The sequence below is a fragment of the Belonocnema kinseyi genome, chromosome 4 (assembly GCF_010883055.1).
Source record: "Belonocnema kinseyi isolate 2016_QV_RU_SX_M_011 chromosome 4, B_treatae_v1, whole genome shotgun sequence".
Classification (NCBI taxonomy): Eukaryota; Metazoa; Arthropoda; class Insecta; order Hymenoptera; family Cynipidae; genus Belonocnema; species Belonocnema kinseyi.
Genome location: NC_046660.1, coordinates 20,440,852 through 20,458,407, shown reverse-complemented (window position 1 = coordinate 20,458,407; position 17,556 = coordinate 20,440,852). Strand labels below are relative to the sequence as shown.

Here is a 17,556-nt window from a genome sequence, read left to right as displayed (position 1 = left end):
CGAGTGACGAAACCGTCTCATTTGATACCATCTGCGTATGCAAAAGAGAGTATTGATATTGCCAATTAAAATCCTTATTTATCAGTGATTTCTCTCGGTTGGGACATGTAATTACTTTTCCATTTATATAATAAGACTAATATCGATTGATATTCTTTTACCTGTTTACCAATTCCTCTTGGTGTACAATGCATATGATTTCGGCACCAGAGATCGTAAGACTTTCATAACGTATCGATTGCAACTTGATATATGATTCTATAACTAGGAGCCTTTCCTTCCCCGATAGAAATTTCCAAGTGTGCTAACGCAGTTCGGACAAGAAACGACTACCTGTTTACCTGATTCAGTAGCTAATGCCGAATCGTCTAAAGGATCATTTTCGCGATAAAAAATTCCTCTAGTCTGTTATGCGCACTCGTAATTCACTAAACTGTTTTCAAATTATCTCCAGCTTCATGTTCTTTAGATCAATCTTGATCCGAAAAATAAGTCAAGCAAATTCGAGAAGCTCTTAGAAGTTAAAGCTTCGTTATTTATTATATCCAATCGTTATTTGTAGGTTAAAAATAGGATATCTAGGGAAATAAAGAAGGTCGCAATTTTGGATAAATCCTTTAATATCGTTTCCATACAAAAATATTTTATGAGCTAAAGGTACAAAAGAAGATGCTAGTCTCGAGCGAAGATCCACAGCGGATCCTTTGTTGAGACCATGAAGAAGTACTCGGGATCCAGGGGCGTGATGGATTATATTTAATAACTGATTTTATCTATAAAATAATCTTTATAAAATAACAACGCTTGGATCCCGAGTGCCTCTGATAATGAATTAAATAAAGATCATGAACGAGGATGTTCGTTACTCGTCGTGTTGATACCGTAAGCTCCACGCAACATGCAGGTTCTCAAAAACAATTAGTCGTCAAGAAAACTACAAACTTTTAGGTCTAACTAAATTCTGGTCAATACAAAAAATAGATGTTAGGTGAAGTCTTCACGCAACTTGTTAATGATATCCACCATATCCATAACCTCCTCCGTATCCACCTCCATATCCACCATCTCCGCCCTCTTCATGGTGAGAATGATGATGCACTGGCACATGGACTGGGACCTTCACTATTTTTTCAACAGGATAAGGTACCAATTTTTCCACAGGGTAGGGCTGAGGAACATGGACTTTCACGGGGTAAGGAACGGGCTTGTCAACATGAACGGGGTAGGGCCTGTCAACTGGAACTTTCACGGGATAAGGTACGGGTTTCTCCACTGGCACTGGGACCTTCTTTTCGACATGAACGGGATACGGTTGAGGTACATGGACGGGATAAGGTCTGTCGACGGGGACATGTACTGGATAGGGAACTTTCTTTTCAACTGGGTACGGCTGGGGAACATGGACTGGAACATGAACTGGGTAGGGAACTTTCTTTATAACTTCATAGGGTTGTGGAACAGGGATTTGAACTGGAACATGGATCTTCTTTTCAACGGGATAGGGTTGAGGAACAAATACTTTAACTGGGTAGGGCCTGTCGACGGGAACATGGACGGGAACTTTGACGACTTTCTCAACAGGGTAGGGTTGTGGAACATGAACTGGTACTTTGACGTAGACTTTATAGGGCACTGGAACGTGTTTTTCCACTGGGTAAGGTTGTGGAACTTTTACCTCTACCGGATATGGGACGTGCTTTTCCACCGGGTAGGGCACGCGCTTCTCAACTGGGTAGGGTACGGCGACATTCTTGACAACTGTCACTGTTTTTGTGTGGTGGTGATGATCGTCATGGTGTCCGTAATCTCCACCGTAGCCACCTCCGTATCCTCCTTCCAGGCCTCCGTAGTCACCACCTCCAAGATCGTGACCACCTCCATAACCGCCTCCGTATCCATATCCCAAATCGAAGAGACCTCGTTTGTCTGTTTTTTTAGCGGGTTCACTGGACTTTTCGGTTTCTTTGACGGGTTTTGCTTCTTCGGCCCACGTCGCCGTTACGACGAGAGTGAACAGAGCCACATGGATCTGAAATTTAAGGAATTTTTTTTAGTGAGTGTTGAAGGTTTGATGGCATTGTTAATGTTTGAATTGTTGCGGTTTGGGAGAAAATTCGAGAGAGCAAATATTTTTTTAATTCCAGAAGGCAAGGTGGACTAAGTTTTGCTTCATCACTTTTCAAAATCAGTACTGCATTACCATCGGCAATCTTCTGTGCGACCAGCACCAGTACTATTAAAAATGACTGATGACTTGGAAACGTGATTACTCGTTTAAAATAGGAGAAGAAAAGAATTTGACGGATATCTTAGAGATGATAGTATACCATATGTGAAGATTTTTTTTAAACTGCAAAAATTTCTTGAATTTCGCAACTTGAATTTAACTTGTACCCATAAAAGTTGTAGAAAATACCTTAGGTTTATACCACACAGTATCAATTTCAGATTTTTTTACAACTTTACTAGGCCAGGACACAAGTTAAATTTGAGTTATAAAATTGGAAAAAATATCGCAGTTATTTTGACCTTCTTACCTGGTATTTTGTTTTTAAAATATTACAAATCTGCCGATCAGGAGTCATTTGGCGCAATATTTAATCAGATTTATAAGCGTTTTTTAAAAGAGTCTCTCGTTCCTTTTTTGAACGATTAAATAAATTTCAAAGTCAGCAAAATTTTTTAATATTACTCGCGCTGATCTAACTGGCAATTTCCGAATAGCTTAGTTCATTTTAACAAACCAAGGGGTAGCTCATTATTAAACAAATAAAAATATTCTAACTGATTAATTTCTCAAATTACTTTGGATTTCTTTTTGTCAGATTTATTGTCATTCGTGGACTTGCAACTTTAATTTAATCAAAACGACTCATTTGTGAAATTCTATTTGAATAAGTTTGATCTGTTTTGTGAGAAATATCTAAACGTAAAGAAGAGGTATTTTCTGAAAGCTTTTACATAAGAATTTACGCCCAGTTTCGATTAATGGTTGTCAGTGTTTATTGTTTTATTAATTAATCAATTTCATTTTAAGTTATACAAGATTTAAAAACTGGATTATAAGCAATAAAATATTTTGATTTCAAACATAGGCTTGTGGAGAAAAACGAGATGAAAGTTTTTGTTCTGCATGTGTAAACCCAGTTTTTAATAATTTTTATTATTTGAAATAATCTTCGAGAAAAAAAGGTAAACAGGAAAAAGGTCCGTCTAATTTAAGATCAAATATTTTCAAATTATAATTTAAAGTTTTTTTTTAATTTACAGAAATTCAGAAAATACTGTTACGAGTTCTCGAGCGTGTGACGTGTTATTTGATCCAGGCCTCAATTAAAGAAAGATCTCATAGTGAAAAACTAAAATTTTCTTTAACGTAAATTTTTCTCTTCAAAAACAAACGAAAACTCATGCATTTTCAGTTATACAAATTTTCTTTCGTGCTTTACATTCAATTTACTTTAATATACTCAATCTTAAAAAAGGAAGATTTATCAATTTCTTTTTGTTAATTGACATTTCTAATATAACCAAAAAAAAGGTATGCTTTCCTATTCATAGAAATTGAATGCATTACTTGTTAAATAAAATTTAATTTCTTTATTTTCATTTTCTATTCTTTAAATGTTTATGGAAATTACTGGAAAATTGTAGAAAAATACAAAATAATTCTCCCAGAAATTACAATTTTTCCAAATTTGACAACTAATGAGAATTTAAAAAACAAATACAATTGTTGCATTATTGTACTTTACTGTAACGTATTCTATTTTATAATGAAATTACTCATTATAATGAAAAGAATATTAGTCAGGGTGATAATAGCTTTTTTTCAAAATTAGTAAAATATTTTTTGGAAATTAATTTTAGATCCAACAAATAAATCATTTTAATAAAATTCTACAACAACTTTAATATCGAAATAAGCTTAATTGCTGTTGTAAACAATATAAATAATTTTTTTAATTTACAATTTTTTTCTAGTCTCAACTGACGAGGAAATTTTTAATAACACTTCAAATAAACAATTTCTGAAAAGTAAAAAAATAAAACATTTGTTCATTCTGAGTTGAAAAAAGTGTTAAATATATCAAAAAACAAATATGCTTTTCCATTGCTAGTAATTGAATGCATCACTTGTTGAATAAAATTTAATTTCTATATTTTTATTTTTTAATATATAATTGTTTCTAGAAATTATTTGAAAATCGTAGAAAAATACAAAACGATTGTACCAGAAATTACGATTTGTTTTTTTTTTCATTTTATAGTATTATGTTTTATTTTAAAATTACTTATTATTATGAAAATAATATTTTCCAATTAATAAAATATTTGTTCGCAAATTATTTTAGATCCAAAAACAAAATAGTTTAAAGAAAATTTGTGAACTACTTTAATATCAAAATAAGCTCATTTCCAATTGTACAAAATATAATTTCTTTCCAATATTAACTGACCAGGAAATTTTTAATAACACTTTAAATAAACAATTTCCAAAAAGTAAAAAATAAAAAATTTATCCTTTCTGAGTCGAAAAAAAGTGTGACTCAGATTAATAAAAGGACCCATTTTCAAAAAAGAGTTTCGGTCCATTTTTTATAAGTACAAAATGTTAGCACAACTTTAACATTAGTTCACTACAGGGGCCCAGATCCGGAAACACGATTCGCGCGTTGAGTAAATTCAAACTTTCGCGCACTGGGCCTTATGTTTTCCACAACACGACTGTACAATTGTACATTTGTACAATTCTCTAGCACAACACGTGTCGACGTACCAGGCTCTTCATTTTTGCGTTCGCGATGTTCCGGGTGCGTCCAGGAGTGAACTGGATGCTGATTGCTGAATGTTCTGGGCCTTATATACGCGGCACACTTTCGCCTTCGTAGGGGACCCAAGTGCCCGGGCCCAAGCCACCTTACCCCCACGTTTTCTTTGTTCATACGTGTGTTCGGCCAGGAGTTCCACGATTGTGGTCCCATCGACCAACCACCACTCCCCTTGGGACACACGACCAACCGTCACGATTCCTCGGCTCGATTTCGTTTTCTTTTTTTTTATATACCGACAAACACACCCACGAACATGTGTGCGCAAGTTTTCGCTCACACGGTGCTTATGGCTTGAGAATAAATTTAAATCGGAGACTTTGCTGACGATTGGGAAAATTTAGATGGTTTCTGAGTTGAGAAGCAGGGTGGCGCACACTGGGGAAAAAGTACATTTTTTGGTTCAAAATACGATTTTGGCTGAACCTGTTGACCGATTTGAATGTTTCTTTTTAAATTTTATTAAATTTTTAAAAAAGTTGTTGACTGACTTTTTATTTTCTTTTTCAATTTTTCTTGTAAATTAATAAATATGACGACAAAAATGAAAATTTTTTTTCTTGATGTTCCCTGTGCTAGCCAAAATAAGAAAATTGTTCTAATCGCCGAATTTTTATATATTTACATTATATCAGGATATTCCATCATGATACAATAAACAAAAAACTTTGTTATATACAAATTATTTGTTGAAAATGTTTTTTCTATCATTTTCAATATTTTAACGTTTTTTTAAGTCATATTGCAAGGAATTTGAATAAAAACGGTATTTCAATAAAAGAAAGTTTTGTTAAGACTATTCTTGTTAATATTATACACAAATTTAATAAACAAATGCATTATTCAGGCATTTTGCCTTTAGAATTTTTTTTCGTGGTCAATTTTTAAAAATTAGATACCTCATGATAATTTCAGAAAAATGATTAAATTTTTGCTGAATTCAATATTAATTAATTAAATTAATTGAATAAACAAATACATTATTCAGGCATTTATCGTCGGAAAAATTCATTTTTTTCGATGTCAATTCTTAGAAAATTAGAAACCTCATGATAATTTCAGAAAAATTCATAATTTGTAAATAAACTTTATGTTTTTTTCACCAAATTTCATAAACAAATGCATTATCAAGGCATTTGTTGTCAGAAACATTCGTTTTTCGATGTCATTTTTTAAAAATTAGAAACCTCCTGATAATTGCAGAAAAATTCATAATTTGTGAATAAATTTCATGATTTTTTTTACCAAATTTAATAAACGAATGTATTATTAAAGCATTTGTCGTCAGAAACATTCATTTTTTCTATATCAATTTTTTAAAATTAGAAATCTCATAAGAATTGCAGAAAAATTCATGAATTTTTGCTAAATTAACTATTAAGTAATTAAATAAATAAATCAATTGAATTAATTAAATTGATTAAATTAATTAAATTAATTAAATAAGCAAATGCATTATTCAGGCATTCGTTGTCAGAAAAATTAGTTTTTTTCTATATCAATTTTAAAAAATTAGAAACTTCATAATAATTTTAGAAAAATTCATAATCTGTTGATGAATTTTATGATTTTTTCAACAAATTTAATAAGCAAATTCATCATGCAAGCATTTTCGTCAGAAATATTCGTTTTTTTTTCTCTTAGTTTTTTTAATTTAGGTCCCTTATGAATATTTCAGAAAAATTTATAATTCGTTGATAAATTTTATGATTTTTTTTAACAAATTTAAAAACCAAATGCATTATTCAGGCATTTGTCATCCGAAAAATTCATTTTTTTCGATGATAATTTTAAAAATTAGAAACCTCATGATAATTTTTAAAAAATTCATATTTTGTTGATAAATTTCAGGATTTTTTTCAACAAATTTAATAAGGAAATGCATTATTTGGACATTTGTCGACGGAAAAAAATCCATTTTTTTCACTAAAAATTGAACTATTCTAGTATAGAATATTATATTTTAAACAGAAAATTTAACTACTCTATTAATAGCTAAAATTGTTTTTTTTTCTTTTTTTTTTTGACAAAAATGTAATTATTTGGTTCAAAATAATTGATATTTTTATTTAGAAATTAAACTAGCTGTTTGAACATTTACGTACTCAATAAAAAATTCACCTTTTTAGCAAATAATTATTCTTTATGATTGAAAATTTATCTTTTTGGTATGAAATTCAACTATTCCCCTTGACGATTTATTAATTTTGTTGAAAATTAAATTCTTCAACCAAAAATTTGAATGTAAATTTTATGTTGAAACTTATTACGTATTTGATTAAAATTGGATTTTTTTTTTGGTCGAAACTTATCTTTTTCTTTGCAAGTTAATCTTTTCGTTAAAAATTCTTCTTTTGCGTTAAAAATTCAAGTATTTCAGTTAAATTTTTATAATTTTCGTTATAAATTAATTTTTTGACTAAAATTTTCATTTTCAAATTTTTGGTTGAAAAATTATCTATTTTAGTTGAAAACTGATCCTTTTTTGTATAAATTAATCTTCTTGATTAAAAATTTAACTATTTGTTTGAAAATTCAACTATTCTATTAAAAGATTCATCGTAAACTATTTTTGAAGTAGTTACTATTTTTTTGAATGTTAGTTTTTGTTTAGAATTAGTTTTTTTTTTTGTGGAAAGTAATTTTTTTAACGGAAAATTTTAATTATTCTGATCAAATATTCCATAGTTTTAGTTGAAAATTCATCTGTTTGGTTTAACGTCACATTTTTTAACTTAAAATTCAATTCTTTGAGTTTTGGTTAATAATTCGTTTTTTTCAGTAAAAATCAATTTTTTTCATTTCTACTATTTCAGTTGAATACTCCTTACTTTATTTGAAATATTGTTTTTTTTTAAATTAAACTATTCCCGTTGGAGATCCACCATTTTAGTTAAAAACTCATTACTCAGTTTAAAAAAGAAATATTTTCTTGAAAATCTGTTGTTTTTGTTGAGAATTGATTTTTTATCTAAATGTTTAAATATTTAATTTTTTGTTAAAAATTTATATTTTTAGAGCAAAATTGAGATATTTGCTTTAAAATTCATTTATTTTTGGAATAATTTGATCTGTTACGTTAAACAATGTTTGAAATAAAATAAATAAATAAAATGAAAAAACTTGACCAGAAAAAAGCGGGTTTTGTTTCAAAATAACGTACAGCCCACAAATATTGATTGATTTGGACAAAAAGGAATTTTAAAAAAAGCTGATAAAACTTCCAAGAAAGTTGTCGAGCCTGATTTTTAAAATAAGCTTTCAATTTTTTTTATAAATAAAATATTATGACAAAAAAGGCCATTGTTCTATTTGAAGACCCCGGAGCTCGACAAAAACATGGAAATCGTTGAAATTTTGTAAGTTTTGTAGAATAATATTAGTTAAAGATATTTCAATATTATAGAATAAACAAAACAAATTATATACAAACTATTTATTGAAATGATGTTTTTTTTAGGATTTTTCATAATTTAAAGTTGTTTTAAAATTATGTTGCAAAAATTTTTGATAGAAACAATATAATTCTGAATGAAATTCTCATTGAGATTATCATTGTTAATATTATAGACAAATTTAATAAACAAATGCATGAATCAGGTATTTTTCGATAAAAAAATTCATTTTTTTCGATGCCATTTTAAAAACTTAGGAACTTTATGATAATTTTGGAAAAATTCATAATTTTAAAGCTATTTCTATGATTTTTTAAAACAATTTTAATGATTAAATGCATTACTAGGGCATTTTTGGAAGAAAAATTTGATTTTTTCAATGTCAGTCCTTTCAGTTGGGAACTTCATAATAATTTTAGCAACATTTGGAACTAGTTATTAAATTTTATGATTTTTTAAGCACATTTAATAAGCAAATGTGTCGAAAAAATACTAATTCTTCCGTCGACCGATGTCCCAATAATGCATTTATTTATTCAAATTTTTTTTAAAGTCAAAAAATTAATTTCAAAATTTTGAATTCATTAAAAAATTATCATGAAGTTTCGAAACAAAAAGTTATCATCGAAATAAGCGAATTTTTCTTTCGACAAATGCTTTCTGTATGCATTTGTTTATTAAATTTGTTTTAAAAAATTATAAAATTTATCCAATATTCATGAATGTCGCTGAAATTGTCATGAACTTTTCTACTAAAAGGACTGGCATTTAAAAAAAAAATGATTTTTTTTGTGAACGAATTCCCGAAGAATGCATTTGTTTTTTAAATTTGTTTTAAAAAATCATAAGAATAATCAACAAATTATACAGCTTTTTAAAATTAGCATAAAGTTCCTAATTAAAAAAATGACATCGAAAGAAACGAATAACAATATTTTATGGATAAATTTTTCCATCATTATATTGTTTTTATCTAAATTTCTGGCAAAACAACTTAAAAAACGTCAAATTATGGAAAATCGTTAAAAATATTTCTTCAACAAATTATTTGTTTGTAAAAAATTTTTTTGTTTATTTTATAATTTCGGAATATCTTTAAATAATGTTACTCTATGAGGTCTTACATTATTTTTGGGTTTCGTTCTAAAATGCTTCAGAAACAATTTTCAAGAAAAAATAAAATAATTCTTAGAGCCGTTTTTTAGTTTTACTTTTATGAATGTCAAGTTTTTAAGTAATTTTAAAAAGGATTCATTTTTTAAAAATCTATGTTTATAGCACAAAAATTATATTTATTGTTCTTTTTAATATACGTTTTGTATAATAAGTGTATTTTTAGATAATTTTTAACTTTTCAACTATATACAATGTAAAAAACAACATTTTTACAACAAAAAAAAAACAAAAAAAAAGCTCTAACTTTTTAACCTCAAAAAAATAATAGCGTTCAGAATTAACTTGGTATTAGAAACTTGAATTATACCTAATTAAAAAAAAAGGACAGCAAACAGTCAAAGGAATCGGTACATGCAAATTAAAAAAAAAACGTGGTTCATTAAAAATGATCTAAAAATACACTTATTATACGATATATAAATTAGAAAGAATAATAAATCTCATTTTTGTTCTTTAAACAAAACTTAATTCAAAAATAAATGTATTTTTCAAATCACTTAACAAATTAAAATTGATAAATCAAAAATTAAGAACGGCTCTAAGAATGATTAAACATTTTTTTTGTAAATGGTTTCTGAAGCATTCTAGAACGAAACCCAAAAATAATATAGCACCCCTCTTGACACCCCCATTTAAAGTTTCTTCAAGCACACCGTTATTTGTTTATTTATAAAAAATTTGAAAGTTACCTTTAAAAATTAGGCTTGACAACTCTCTTAGAAATCTTATCAGAAGAAATCTATAGTGTATAAATCCACAGTGTAGCCATATTGTATGCATAAACATAAAACTTTAAACAAACAAAAATTCAAAAATAAGGCCACATAAATCTCTTAAAAATTTAATGCTGAATTTTTCTTTAAAGAAATCCAAAATCGGTTAAGAATTGCGAGCTAAAAGTTATTTTGAACTTGCTGAGAAGTCAAAGGTTAAAAGGATAATGCAAACGAGAGGATTTATATTTTCTTATTTAGATTGAGATTGCCTGAATTAGAATTTATAGGGAAAAATAATTATTATGGGAAAAAATCAGTTGCATGGTTTTTGTTGTGATTTATTATGCACCAAAGAGTAAGTATAAAGAGAAATGGATTACACTTAGGGCTATCTTCATTTACGAGTTTATGTAATATTATGGCTCTGAGTACAACTATAATTATTGTAACGATTGGGATAATTATAGTGACTCGTATTATTATTATTATTATGCTAACGAGTTTAATGAGTAATGACTATGTTATATGTAGTCTGCAAAGTTGTGATTTTCTTACGAGAAGATGGTATCTCAAACAAAAATGCAATTGAATCATAAGCCACAATTTTCTAAAAAATAATTTAATTTAGAAATTATAAAAATTCCAAGACATACCCTAGCAAAAATATTTGCTGTAAATCGTAACTTCTTCAGCATTCAAATAAACAAAATTATTGACGAATTACTCAATTGATTTGGGGATTTTTTGTTGGAATGATAAAATTTATATAAAATTTGCACAGTTCAAGATCACTTACATGAAGTTATTATAAAAGAATCTTGTTTCATTTAGAGCCATGATAAAAATTTAAAACAAAAATTTCTCTTGAATAATAAACTGCAAGTTAATATCAGGATCATTGTTGAAGGTTATTACATCTTCAAAAAAATTAATTAAACGTTTAAAAGTCTTTGTATTTGAGTAAAAAATTCGAATCAAGTAAAAAACTCTATTTGAGTAAAAAATTCTATTTAAGTAAAAAACTCTATTTGAGTAAAAAATTCTATTTAAGTAAAAAACTCTATTTAAGTAAACTACTCTATTCCAGTTTAAACCTTGTCTAAAGTACAGAGGGGTAGAAAAAAGTATTTCCTAAACAGAAAAGTTGAAACTTTTTGAATTAAAAATGTTGTATTCATTTTATGCCTTTATCATAAATGATGATTGGGTCATAAGCCCTAATTTTTTGATAAATAATTTGATTTAGAAATTGTAAAAATCCCAATACATATCCTTGCAAAAATATTTGCTATAATTCGTGCCTTTTTCATAATATTTAAGTAAAAAATTCTATTTAAGTAAAAAACTCTATTTTAGTCAAATATTCTATTCAAGTTTAAACCTCGTTTGAAGTACAAAGGGGTAGAAATAAGTATTTTCTAAACAGAAAATTTTTAACTTTTTGAATTAAAAATGTTGTATTCATTTTATGCCTTTATTATCAATCATAATTGGGTCGTAAGCCACAATTTTCTGATAAATAATTTTATTTAGAAATTATGAAAATCCCAATACATATCCTTGTAAAAATATTAATATAAAAATATCTTCACAGAAGTAAAAGTAATTATATAAACACCTTTGTATTTAACTAAACAATTATATTTTAGTTAAAAATTGTACTTAAGTAAAAACTTCTATTTAAGTAAAAACTCTATTCAAGTTAAATATTCGATTCAAGTTTAAATCTCGTCTGAAGTACAGAGATGTAGGAAAAAGTATTCCCTAAATAGAAAAATTGAACCTTAATCATAATTCGCTCACAAGCCAGAATTTTCTGATAAATAATTTTATTTAGAAATTCTGAAAATCCCAATACATATCCTTGTAAAAATATCAATATAAAAATATCTTCACGAAAGTAAAAGTAATTGTATAAACGCCTTTGTATTTAAATAAACAATTATATTTTAGTAAAAAATTGTATTTAAGTAAAAACATTTATTTAAGTAAAAACTCTATTTAAGTTAAATTTTCGATTCAAGTTTAAATCTCGTCTGAAGTACAAAGAGGTAAGAAAAAGTATTTCCTAAACAAAAAGGTTGAACCTAAATCATAATTCGGTCATAAGCCACAATTTTCTGATAAATTATTTGATTTAGAAATTCTAAAAATCCGAATACATATCCTTGTAAAAATATTAATAAAAAAAAACTTCACAAAAGTAAAAGAAATTGTATAAACACCTTTGTTTTTAAGTAAACAATTATATTTTAGTAAAAACTTGTATTTAAGTAAAAACTTCAATTTAAGTAAAAACTTCTATTTAAGTAAAAATTCTATTTAAGGAAAATATTCTTATCAAGTTTAGATCTCGTCTGAAGTACAGATAGCTGGAAAAAGTATTTCCTAAATAGAAAAGTTGAACCTAAATCATAATTCGGTCACAAACCACAATTTTCTGATAAATTATTTGATTTAGAAATTCGAAAAATCCCAATACATATCCTTGTACAGATATTTGCTATAAATCGTGTCTTTTTCATAATTCCGATAAAAAAAATATTGACGAGTTACTTAATTGGTTTATGGATTTAATTGTTGGAATTATAAAAATCGTATAAAATTTGCGCAGTTCACAATTATATTTTTTTATGTTCAATTATTTTAATTTAATTTTAATTTAATTAATAATAATTTTATTTTCAATTATATAAAGTTATTATGAAAGAATCTGGTTTCTTTAGAGCCATGGAATAAATTTAAAAAAATTGTTTTATCTTTCATAATAAGCAGCAAGTTAATATCAGAATCATTGTTTGAGGTTATAGCATCTTCAAAAAAGTGAAAGTAATTGTATAAAAACATTTGTATTTAAGTAAAAAATGCTATTAAGGTAAAAAACTCTATATAGTAAAATATTCTATTCAAGTTTAAACCTCGTTTGAAGTACAGAGGGGTAGAAATAAGTATTTTCTAAACAGAAAATTTTTAACTTTTTGAATTAAAAATGTTGTATTCATTTTATGTCTTAATTATCAATCATAATTGGGTCGTAAGCCACAATTTTCTGATAAATAATTTGATTTAGAAATTCTGAAAATCCCAATACATATCCTTGTAAAAATATTAGTATAAAAATATCTTCACAAAAGTAAAAGTAATTGTATAACCACCTTTGTATTTAACTAAACAATTATATTTTAGTTAAAAATTGTATTTAAGTAAAAACTTCTATTTAAGTAAAAACTCTATTTAAGTTAAATAATCGATTCAAGTTTAAATCTCGTATGAAGTACAGAGATGTAGGAAAAAGTATTTCCTAAATAGAAAAATTGAACATAAATCATAATTCGCTCACAAGCCACAATTTTCTGATAAATAATTTGATTTAGAAATTCTGAAAATCCCAATACATATCCTTGTAAAAATATTAATATAAAAATATCTTCACGAAAGTGAAAGTAATCGTATAAACAGTTTTTTAATTAAATAAACATTTATATTTTAGTAAAAAATTGTATTTAAGTAAAAACTTCTATTTAAGTAAAAAACTCTATTTAAGGAAAATATTCTTATCAAGTTTAGATCTCGTCTGAAGTACAGATAGGTAGGAAAAAGTATTTCCTAAATAGAAAAGTTGAACCTAAATCATAATTCGGTCACAAACCAGAATTATCTGATAAATTATTTGATTTAGAATTTCTAAATATCCCAATACATATCCTTGTACAGATATTTGCTATAAATCGTGTCTTTTTCATAATTTCGATAAAAAAATATATATTGACGAGTTACTTAATTGATTTGTGGATTTAATTGTTGGAATTATAAAAATTGTATCAAATTTGCGCAGTTCACAATTATATTATTATCAATTAAATAAAGTTATTATGAAAGAATCTGGTTTCTTTTAGATCCATGGAATAAATTTCCAAAAAAATTATTTTATATTTCATAATAAATAGCAAGTTAATATCAGGATCATTGTTAGAGGTAAAAAATCATATTTAAGTAAACAATTCTATTTAAGTAAAAAATTCTATTCAAGTCTGAATCTCGTCTAAAGTACAGAGGGATAGGAAAAAATATTTCCCAAACAGAAAAGTTTAACCTTTTTTAAGTAAAAATTTCGTATTAATTTGATGTACTCGTCATAAAAAAAACAAGTTTGTAAATTCAGACTTGTCACCAGGAAATAAATTTAGTCATTAAGAAATTTAATTGAACTTGTTAGAAAGTTGAAACTTATTCATTGCCATTTAAATTCTCATACAAATAAACAGTTTTTCTACCATTCATACTCTATCCTAAAGAAGTCGTTTCTGAATTGATAAATTACCTACTAAATTTAAAAAATTTACCTAATAGAATAAATATGACAAAAAAGTGATTGAATAAATTTCTGAAGGTATGAAAGACAACATTGATTGAATTTTTATTTCTCTCACCTACATTTGACACACATTGCCCCCGTACATACAAAATCTTCTTGTGTAGGACAGGAAGGAATTTCGCGACAGCTGACGCGACGTAAATAATTTAAATCATTCTTAATTCTTGCGTGAAATTAAAGAGAAATTGCGACGAGTGTTGAGAGTAAAAATAATGTAATGTCCTGCTTAAACTTGACATGTTAGGGCTTTCCCTGATATGCAAATTTTTTTCTAACTTTGCATCAAAGCGAGTTAAAGTCTTTCACGTCGAAAGTCCAATCCAAGTCGTAATTTAGAGCAGGAGAGCGGTATGGGTTACAAGTTACGCAAAGGACGTTGTCGATGTGAAGAAATTCTATGTGACTTTAAGTACCTATTTTCTGTATCTTCAACCATTATTTTCACTATTCCAAAATTCATAGAATTAAAAAAAAATAATACGTATTTAAAAAATAAATAAAATAGGAGAAGAAAATATACATGGAGAAATAAATTATATATGATTTTTTCGCTGTCTATAATTTTTTCGGCTGGGTATTAATATTGCCTTAGAATAAATTATTATTCGTATGAAAATTCTGTTTAGAAATACTTAATAAAAAATTTTTATAATAATAATGAAGTACACGCGTTAGTCGAGACATTCTTAACGCAACTTTTTTTGGGTTGAAAATTGAGCTCCTTTTGAAGAAGATTAATCTTTTGTTTCAAATTAATATTTAAGTCAACTGAAATTTTTTTTGGATGAAAACAATTTTTTTCTGAAAATTTGGCTTTGATTTGAAAGTTCATCTTTTTTAGCAGAAATATTTTATGTTTCTGGGTTAAAAATGGAACTTATTGGTTGAAAATGTAACTATTTTGTTAAAAATTGAACTATTTTGTAGAAAATTTACTTACTATTAAACATTTCTATTTTGTTGTTATAAAAAAAAATTAAATGAATAAAAATTTAACATTAAAAAATAATTTATTTATTTTTTACAATTCTCATTTTGGTTTCGGAAAGTCAACTGAAACCTTTTTTGAATAGAAATGTAAATATTTTTTGCAGTCTTTTTTAAATTGATCTGGTTTGAAAGAAATTTGACCTCTCTTGAATAAAAATGCAAATTTTCGGTTAGAATTTCAAATTTTTTTGGGAAAGTTTGTCTTTTTAATTTAATGTTGATCTGATTTATCAGAAATTACTTTTTTTTGTTGATAAAAATGCAACTGTTTGGTTGATAATTGAACTATTTTGTTAAAAAAATCACACTTTTTGGTTGAAAATTCTGCTATTTTGTTGAAAATTCAACAATAGAACTGAAATCTTTTCTTGGTGAAAATTCAACCTTTTTTTATATATATTATTTTTAGTAGAAATTCATCTCTTTTAAGGGAAATTTTCTGTCTTGGACAAAAATTCATTTTTTAATTAAAAATGTAACAATTTTCATAAAAAGTCATACTTTTTGGTTAAAAATTTTGCTATTTTGTTGAAAATGTAGTTTTTTGTCTAAATTTTATATTTTTTGAAAAGGGAAGTGAAATATTTTCTGGGTGAAAATTCAACTTTTTTTGTTTGAAATTCATCTGTTTTCGGACAAATTTTATCTTTATTGGATAAAAATTCTATTTTTTAATTGAAAATTACACAATTTTTTTAAAAAGTCATACTTTTTAGTTGAAAACTCTGCTATTTGACTGAAAATTTAACTATTTTGTAGAAAATTCAAGTTTTTGTTTAATTTAATATTTTGATGTTGAAAATAGAACTTAAATCTTTTCTGGATGAAAATTTAACCTTTTTGATTATTATTTTTTTATATTAGAAATTCATCTGTTTTAAGAGTACTTTTCTTTCTCCGATAAAAATAAAAGCTTATACTTTTTTGTTGAAAATTTTAATATTTTGTTCAAAATTGATCTCTGTCGTAGAAAATTTGTTTTTGTTTAAATTTAATATTTGGTGTTGAAGAGAGAACTAAAATCGTTTCTAAATGAAAATTCAAAGATTTTTTAAATTATTTCTTCTACACAATTATAATTACAATTATTATCTTTCTTGGATAAAAATGGAACTATTTGGTAGAGAATGCAACTATTTTGTTAAAAATTTACCCTTTTGGTTGAAAAAGTTTTTCTTCGTGGATTGAAAATTCACATTTTTTTTCGAAGAAACTTATTTTTTGTTTAAAACTTAATATTTAGATGCTGAAAGAACAACTTTTTTAATTTAAAATTCCATTTCCTTCGCAGAAACTTATTTCTGGTTTAAAAATTAATATTTTAATTCTGGGAAGTTAACTCAAACCTTTTTTAACACATACTTTAACTATTTTTTTTTTCTTCAGAATTTATCTTTTTGATTTAAAAATTTATCTGTTTTAGTAGAAATTTTATTCTTTCTCAATGAAAATGCAACTGTTTGTTTAAATTTTTTTTCCTCTGCTTGAGTATTAAACTATCTTTTCCGAAAGATTTAGTTAAATTATTTTGTTAAACAATTTTTTAAAAATATTTATATTTTTATTTAGAAATTCACCTCTTCAATTGAAAGTTTAACTATTTTATTTGAAATTAATTTTTTTAAATTGAAAATTCCCCTACTAGGGTGATAGTTAAACTACATTGTTAAAACTTGTTTACTTCTTTTGTATCAAAAGCCTATGTCTGTTTGAAAATTTAACATTTTAGTGGAAAAGCTCTTTTCTGATTTAAAATAAATTTCTTAACTGAAAATGTAATTTTTTCAATTTATAAAAGTTAATCTTTTTTAGATGAAATTTCTCCGTTTCTGGCTAAGCAAAAAAATAATAATTTTCTCCGTTTGAAATTTCATGCTTTTGGGGTAGAAATGCATTAGTTTCATGGAAAATTAATTTTTTACTGAAGTCATATTTTTTGTATGAAAATTTAATTTTCATTTTACTGAAAATTAGTCTTTTGGCACGAAGGTTCAACAATTTAGATAAACTTTTATTTCTGTATTGAGTGAAAAATCTTTATTTATTGAAAATTCATCTTTTTGGGCTCAAAA

At 26.2% G+C, this 17,556-nt stretch overlaps 2 protein-coding genes across 2 annotated transcripts in view; one reads left to right on the top strand and one right to left on the bottom strand.

Annotated features, from left to right (window-relative positions):
* Nucleotides 1-17,556, top strand: part of LOC117172038 (angiotensin-converting enzyme) — a 242,259-nt gene that overhangs the window by 124,279 nt on the left and 100,424 nt on the right. The gene's annotated exons all lie outside the window — the stretch shown is intronic.
* On the bottom strand, nucleotides 603-4,894 carry LOC117172040 (pollen-specific leucine-rich repeat extensin-like protein 4). Its single transcript, XM_033359770.1, has 2 exons — nucleotides 4,781-4,894; nucleotides 603-2,029 (listed from the first exon to the last, which is right to left on the bottom strand). Exons 1-2 carry the CDS (start codon nucleotides 4,790-4,792, stop codon nucleotides 1,010-1,012), a joined length of 1,032 nt encoding a protein of 343 aa, XP_033215661.1. The 5' UTR covers nucleotides 4,793-4,894; the 3' UTR covers nucleotides 603-1,009.